At 29.1% G+C, this 8,910-nt stretch overlaps 1 protein-coding gene across 1 annotated transcript; it reads right to left on the bottom strand.

Moving 5' to 3' along the window:
* Positions 1 to 781: 781 nt before the first annotated feature.
* LOC112684026 (phosphoserine phosphatase) lies at positions 782 to 8,071 on the bottom strand. The gene is made up of 6 exons (XM_025555327.1): positions 7,489 to 8,071; positions 3,556 to 3,696; positions 1,962 to 2,096; positions 1,703 to 1,848; positions 1,257 to 1,418; positions 782 to 1,090 (listed from the first exon to the last, which is right to left on the bottom strand). The coding sequence occupies exons 2-6, from the start codon at positions 3,687 to 3,689 to the stop codon at positions 1,002 to 1,004; spliced, it is 666 nt and encodes a 221-aa protein (XP_025411112.1). The 5' UTR covers positions 3,690 to 3,696; positions 7,489 to 8,071; the 3' UTR covers positions 782 to 1,001.
* Positions 8,072 to 8,910: the final 839 nt, after the last annotated feature.

The following is an 8,910-nucleotide window of genomic DNA, read 5'->3' as shown; positions in this document are numbered from 1 at the left end:
ATTTGTCAAAATATGCAAAATAAGCATAACAATTTTAAAATATGCACTCTCCTGCAAAATCTATCAAATATGCAAAAATATGCACATTCAAATTTTAGATCTGATATCATAGCAATGAGAAATGAATTTATTTCGCACTCTGCTATATTTAATAATAATTATAAAAAGTATGCAAATGCTAGAAGTCCCTAAGCCTACTAATTACATATAATATATATACATTAATTAAAAACTGTTGAATTGGATATTTATTTTTTACAGCTACAAGGTTCAATTATTAACGAAGTATATTATGTATAAAAATAAATGTTTAATAATATGTATGTCAAAAAAGAGTGGTCTTGAAATAATTAGTGAAGAATATAGACAGCACAAAAAATATATAGTAGGCTGTGACAGTTGTCTATAAATACTTACATACATACATACATACATACATAAAAACAAGTTTATTTATTAATCCTTGGTTATATGTTTGTTTTTAACAAATGTATTTGAAAAAAAAAAATCCAACAATAAATAACAAATATAGTGTATTATATAGTATACTGTAAGTATGTTATAAATATAATATAACAATAATGAAATAGACAAACAATTTGAACCTAATTTACATAATCCATATGATTTATTTTAGCTTAATATAGTTAGAATATAGTTGAATAATATTTGTATAAAATTTACAATTTTTTTTTATATAATTTATGCATAAATACTCATAAATAATATTAATAATAATTGTTAATGAAATAACAAATAAAATACAAAACAACATCTTATAAACATGCACAAGAATAATGTACAATAATAATGTATAAATAGTATATTTTAATAATACCTTAATTCCAATTTGTGATCAAATGAATTAGTATGTACTAAGTAAGTACTGAAGTTACTGTACCTAATTGTTTTATAAATTGTTTGTATGTATAGATAGATTATTGCAGTATTTAGCAAAAGTGATTATAATTACAAATTGTATATTGTTTTCTTTTTTATAGTCACAGAGTATCAATAAGTTCTTGAAAACTTTCAACGTACCACTTTGATTTAGATTTAACTTCTGCTCGAAGCACATTACCACCAAACCCTAAGAAACAATAACACAAAACAATAATATAATTATCTTAAAAATATAGACAGTATAAAAATGTATAAGTCAAGATATATATCATGATTATGAACTAAAAATGTATAAGTGTTTGGTATATAATGTGCTCTGTACACTTACATCATTAAATAATTTATAAGCTTACCAATGAATGCATCAGCAGGGGGACATGCTTCTAAGTCGGTAATTCCATCACCAATCATAAACAACTTGGTATAACCGTATTTTTCTTTGAGCATACTTATAACTTCACCTTTTCCACCATTTTTAGACGTAGGTTCTTTTTCGTCAAATCCAGCGTAGTCACCTATAATATAATTTATATATTAATTAATTTTAATTTAAAATACTTTTGTTTACATATATACAACAAGACTAATAATTACGGAGAAGTTAAAAGAATTATTAAATGTATCAAATTTATTTTGGAGATAAAATAAAATTAGATTATTTTAAATTATTTTAAATAATAATTCTGAATTATTTTACTCTAAAAAGCTACGTGCGGTTTTACATATTTTAATATAAAAAAACGCATAAAAAATGTATATTTTAACAATCTGAATTATTTGAATACATTACGAAACTCACCATTTAAAAAAAACTTTAACTTATTGGCGAAAATATGTTGCAGAGGAATACTTAATTCTATAGCTATTGGTCCAATGAGGCCACGGAATCCGCCAGATATCAAATATACAGGTATATTTTTTTGTTGCAATAATTGAATAAGCTCTCTAAATTATATATTATAAATTAATATATTTTCTTTAAGTATGACATTTGAAATTAAAATCAGCATTGGCTACGTTTACGTAACACCCACAGTACATTTTGATTTCTTTATTACCTAATGCCAGGAGTCAAATGGAACGGATGTTCCTTTATGAAATCTCGAATTTGTTGCAAAGACGGTTTAATTATTTGAAGTCGAGCCGCGAGTGCTTCTCTAAAGTCCATCTTACCTGACATCGCACTGTTAGTCCTGAAATATGAATTCATATATTATTTAAGATATAAAGACAGTTTGTTGATATTAGAATAATGATTTTAATTTAAGTTTAAAAATAAAATTGCAAATCTACGGGAAAATTATAGTATTAAAATACTTTAAAAAATATTTTTCCTAATGATTTTCAAACTCAAGTGCATATAAATGATAAAGCAGATTTAAAATTCAAAATGCTTAAAATCAACCCCTTTATTATTTATACGTGTGCAAAATGATAGAACCTATAGAAAAAACCTATAGCAAAACCTATAGAAGAAAGTGTAGGCCGAATACCTAGAATTTATGATACACGATTTCTGTTCACAGTGACGGTGATAGTTTACGAGGCCCTGGGCAAAAGTTGAGTGTTATAATTTCTATTAATAAAATATTTTAATTTCAGTTAAATAAGAACCGCGGGGCCTAAATTATAATTTAAGGCGTGAGGCCCTGGGTTATTGCCCTATTGCCCCCTCCCTCGCACCATCCCTGTCTGTACATATACGATTGTGAACATTTTTGAGTGAATGCGTTTGAATACATTTTTAATGACAAGGAATTTCATTGTTTTCCATTGTTATGGTGGAACTTAATTAAACTTATTAAACTTCGACATTTTTCGAACGACTATTACTTTAGACAGGTGTTCAATTTTACGTCGAAACATTGATTTTTTAATAATATTTAACGGAAAAACTTTCTAATAACCATAGTCGCAAATCAAGTACGGAGTCCTATGTCCTCCGAAACATTTTCAAGATCATCAGAAATATCCAAGTATAGTGTACACGCCTTTACTACTATGGCTTACTTACAATTTATTAAAATGCAAGCTGTACGAAAAAAAAAAATATTCATAATTGCTTATGTATGTATAACAAGAACGAATTAATGATGAAACAATATTTTTAATATGATTTTTTTGACCTTCAAACAATTAAGTAACTTGGAATCATAAATGGTTCATCGGTTATCACACATATTATATGATTTATTAATTATATGCAATTTATTCCGTCTAGTAAATATATTATTTACTCGAGCTTTAAACAGCACATGGTTGTTATTTACAGTGTAAATAATAAAAGAATATTTGTAAAAGACACGTGCCTCCGTAACAAGTGTAATTAATCGTTCACCTAATTAACAACGATTGGTTTTGAATCAGGCAACTAACAAACGGTTATTAAAAACTAATTTGGTGGTCAAATAAATATACATTCAAAAAGATGATTCTTTTTCTAAACATCCTTCAGAAAAATATAGTAATTACATATCATATTAGCGCTGATAATACTAAATAGTATTATATAATATAGACACGAGTAAAATACTGTGATATAAAAAAAAAAATTAAATTAAAAAATAAATTTATCAGGAATTCGAAATACGTATTCAAAAATAGTACATCTATATAGCAATTAAGGCGAAATTTTTTTTGCATTTCCCTTACAATTTCTTAACTTCTTCTCCTTTATTGCAAAATTTGGCAACTTCGTCAATCGCTTCTTCTTGAATAACTGTAGAATCAACATCAAAACAAACTGCATCTACATCACGCCAAAGTACTTTAATGTCGTCGGCCATTATCACACTAAATCAAAAAAAAAAATCAAATTTCTTGTTTAATATGTTCACATATATTTAAATGAAATTTAAAATTGTTGCAAATATTATACATGTAAAAATTTCATCATTCAGCAGATTTTACGTTAGTCAACGATTAAAAATGGTTGGAAATTTTTCAATTGCATATCAAGAATTAAATACAGTAAATAAATCAAGTAGATATAAAAAAATTTAAAAAATAAGTTTATTTTAAGATAAAACTATTTTTTAATGAAAATTTAAGCTATACAGAAACATAGATTTTATATTTTTTCGTTAATTTATAAATGAAAAAAATAACTATAATTATAAATAAACTAAAAGGAAAAATTGTATATACTTATAATCGTGATAAACAGTTTGAATATAGTTAATTTTCTAGATGTTATGACCATTATTTAATACATTATATTTTTTATATATAAAACTTCTAAGAACTCCTATTATAAGTAGTATGCTGCAACAACTTTAATATAATACAGCCGTAATGATATAATATTTTATTAATAAAATCTTATAAAACCAGTGCATTTTTTAACTAGTTAACTAGGCGACACAAATGTCACCCAGTGATTACCAGCTCTGTTGACAATATTTTGAAAGATTGGGCAAAATAATGCGAAACAAACGTGTAATACTATAATCGTACTATGGTATTACATTGACTATTTTGAGAAAAACATTTTTATCACCCAGTGAAAATTTCTTATAAAATGAACTGAATGAAACTCAACAAATAAACCTACGAAAAGTAACAACAGTTATTGCCAAACTAAAAACTGTTTATAATCATTAACTATACTACATTTGATTTGTTATATTATGTTGTGTTGTATTGTTCAATTGTAAATTTGTTTATAAAAAAGTTAAACTATATAAGTAAATACAAATATATGTATGAAAAATTAATGCGTTAGTTGGTAAGCGTTAAAAAGTAAAATAGACATTGCATAAAATAAAAAAGTTTTGAATATTTTTTTTATAAATATCATGTAAAACTATAATATCACTATATTGAAATTGTTTTAAAATTTTATCGCAACTTCAAATCCATTTATACATTTAATACATTCATATCGTAAAATGATTTCGTTTGAACTTTTCACTCGCCTATCTAAATGATAATATTTACAAATTGTTTTAGTCACATAATATAATTTATTCATTTTTAATGATGAAAAATTAAAATAAAACAATCGTCGTCGAGTTCAATTGTATCATTAAAGTCAAGATGTTTAATTATTGATTAATGATAACACATCGTTCTGTAAACTATAAGGATTAGATTCTAACATACAAAAAGTATAAACAAAAAAGTATAACTGTCTCAATTTAAAACTAATAAGAATCTATTTATAATTATTTTGTAGAATGATGAATTATTAATGAATAACAATATTAAGGTTAGGAACTAATAAACTAATAACTAAATTTTTAGGACCTAGGTCTTAAATGTAATATAGTTTTAGCTTTTGAAATTGAAGCTGAAAGCTAAGTCAGCCTTTTACAAGAAAAATATTATTTGTATATTTTGATTATGTAAAATTTCGAAATAACGGGATACGAGAACTTGTTTGTTCGAACTATTGATTTCGAGTTGAACACTTTTTGTCATAATAATGTTATACAACATAAAAGCACAGTATTAGGTACTATAAAACCTAGAAAGTACAAAAGTGAAATTATGAGGATATGAGGATATATAACATGTAATATGAAGTATAAACTGGAATTTTCATTATATATTTTCTAAAACTAAAACTTTAAAACGTAAATTAATTATTTTATAAAATTTAGAAAACGTTGTTTATTATACTCAAAAAACAACGAGGTCGAAGTTTCTGTTCTCATCGTAAAATATAAAACATATTCAATATCATTTAAATTTAGTCACTTTTTGAATTGTATTTTAATAACAGCTAAAAATTATGCAACTATAGGAAATTAATTATTTTGAATGGAACATCATTTGAATTGAAAAAAAATAATACTCTTTTGTAGTTATTTACCAATTTTGTTCATCTAACATAAATTAATTTTATCTCAACCTACATTTTATTATTTTGTTGTATTCACAAATCTACATAATTCATTATGGTTCACGTCGATAGTTTGTAATAGCCAAGAATCGTACAATCCGAAAATTCGAAAAAAACAGAAAATTCTAAATAACCAACGGAAATATAACAAATTATTGTAGTAGATACTTATATAATTAATATTATAAATGTGTATACAGATAATCTTGGGGAGCCAAAGTAGGTTACCTGGCTATCCCTAAAAAATTATAATTTTATATATATTTTGTACGTGTACAAAACACAAATGACAAAAACATAAAATTGTTGCTACATTTAAAAGATGCAAAACTGTAATATTGTCAACATCAAACCAATATTTAAAAATCCAAAATACTAGAAAACCAATCCAAAAGTCAACATTGTAAACAAACATCACAGTCTTTAAAATTAACTTTAACGGATAGAACGGATTCTGATTCGTTTACATCAGTACTCGCACCACCAGTGCACGGGTAAAATAACGTAAAACAAATCCTATATGATGTACTGGTCGGCGTAGCATTACAGTACAAATAAAAAACTGTTATGCAGATGCAATCGATGAGCCACAGGTGTCCTCGGACAGCAGCGGGTGTAAAAATCGTTTGAAAAACTGTTTTTTTTTTTGGAAAAACTTAACCGCACAGATTTTACGTAGATTTTTCCAAATCACGGACTAGCGTATATGTGCAAAATAAAAGGTATTCGCAACAGGATCGTCGGACGAGCGGAGACTTTCTGGAGATGGAATTATGGTTTCGCCATACATAGTAAGATAAATAGACCAACTGAAGGGCTCTGTGCAATAATCAGACAGCTCCGTTTTATCATTTTTTTTAGCAAGCACATATTTAATGTTTAATTTATACATAAGTGAATAATAATAAAAAGAAAGATTATTTTATACACTTAAAATAGTGATAAAAACTGTGGAACCCTCAATGAAGTTGATACATAAACATTTTTTTTACGCTTTTAGCCATAAATAAAAAAGTTTTCTTTCTTATTGCTTAAAGTTATATTCTTATTATTCATATTTTTTATTTTCTATATTTTTATTTTTATTCTTATTTCTTAAAGTTGTCTTGTTTATTGCTCGGAGTTGGTAAATCCTTTTTTTTTTTTAATGTAAAAAGCTTAAAAGAATCAGTTTTTTTTAACCGAGTTAATAATAATTATCATTATATACTAATGTAAAAAGCTTACAAAGAATTAGTTTTTTTTTTAAACTGAGTTAATAATAATTATTATTATGTACCTATACTGTCAAACAACATACTTAAGTTTTAAGAAAAAAAAACTAAACCTATGGCAAAACCATGACATCTCCGGAGTTGTTTGGTTTTTCGTCGGAAAATAAAAAACCCGGTAGCTTCAAAACCATTAAAATTTCTAAACGGACAGTCGGATTTATCTCGTTTTGCACAGAAAATCTGATAATAATTTTTTATATTTTAAATCATGATAACGAATTTCGCTAGAAATGGAGCTGTCCGGTTGTTGCACAGTTCGAACACATTCAGGACGCCTCAATCGGTCGATTTGCGCGCGCAATACGGTGAACTATCGCACGGGAAACCGACGGACGAGAAAACGGAAGGCGTGCACGCCTCGACGTTTTCATAATACGTGCACTGCACACGTACAATGCACGTCAAGATCATTGTTGTAAAATGATCGTGTTGCTATTGGTTTCATACACGTACACGCCAACTTACCTTATCGATTCGCGCACGACGGGGCGTTCCTCCGGACGTATCCGCTCACGCGCGCAGCTGGTCACCCAACGGGACGGATTGTGGTCGGCGGAGACGGTGGTCAACCGCGGTCGTCACGACGTGGCCTCGCGCTGAGCCGAAACGTCCGCGTGGTCGTTCTCCTGTGCGGGCTACGATCGTCCTGAAAAACGCAAAAGCCGCTCGGGCAGGAGATACGATATCGAATACAACGGGTGTTACGCTAATTGTGCCGTGACCGTCGCGGATGCTGTCAGGTACTACTATTGCGGCGGGATTTATCGAATCGATTGTACTGCCGCGGGGCACGTGTTCCGCGTCGCAGAACGGAAATATAACGACACGACGACGACGTGCGATCGGCCAATGGACCCGCAATCGATTGCGTCGAACCGGCGACTGCGCGACCAAGCGGGCTTTGACGGTTCAGGTTCAAGACAATCGCGAACCGACGATGAACGAACGAACGAATTACCTGCGAGTCGAGTTCGGGGCCGGCAGCAGACCGGCGGACGCGGTGGCGGCGGGTGGACACGACTAGGCGTTCGCGAGCGTCATACTGCGCGTGACCGCCGCTGCAGCGCACTCAGTAATACCAACACATCGGCTAACGTATTCGGATTTAATAACACCTATGTACAGCGCATATCATATAACCGCCGTTTGCGTACGGCAGATATACACGTGGACGTGGCGCCACTACGGATTAGCATATTGAATAAATAAACCGTTTATTTATTTATTCGCTTATATTATTAGCGAATAATGTTAGAATATGTAATCCGGTGGAGCGACGAGATTGTAACCGATCATGACATGGTATTATCAATGTTGCGACTGCCGGATTTAGATAGGTCCACGTCGACTCAGCTCCGCCCTGAAATACTAAGATTGTTTCGCCTCAAAAATGTCTCATGGCTCTCATGACAAATCAGGGTATTTAAATTTAATATTGAAATTGCGTATAATATAATATTTTCATTTTCAAAAAAAAAATTAACCATCATCAACATTTTATTATTACTTTCATCATAATTTAATCAAAGGAATTGCCCAACTTTAGCCTTTTAAGATCCTATTATATAGCTTTAAAAAAACGTTTTCTCCGTAATTATACATGTTTACGTAAATCCATAATTATAATTCTTTCAAGTATAAAATACGAGACTTCTTGGTCGGAAGAGATTCTACGGTCGGTCGAGATATAGAGATGGATATATGGTATTACAGTATTTACAGTATTACATTATTTTGAACTTGAAACCGATTTACCATTGTTTTCGAAAAAAACTATTCCGAATAAAACAGATAAAGTAAATTTCTATAGATGGTTGATATTAAATGCACCAAATTTCTTTATAAAATAATTTGAACATTTAAATTTTCAACATTTAGAGCAAAAAA

The sequence above is a fragment of the Sipha flava genome, unplaced genomic scaffold (genome assembly GCF_003268045.1).
Source record: "Sipha flava isolate LNK unplaced genomic scaffold, YSA_version1 104_pilon_pilon, whole genome shotgun sequence".
NCBI lineage: Eukaryota > Metazoa > Arthropoda > Insecta > Hemiptera > Aphididae > Sipha > Sipha flava.
The sequence above is the reverse complement of the archived record's forward strand: the minus strand, read 5'-3'. Positions and strand labels throughout refer to the sequence as shown.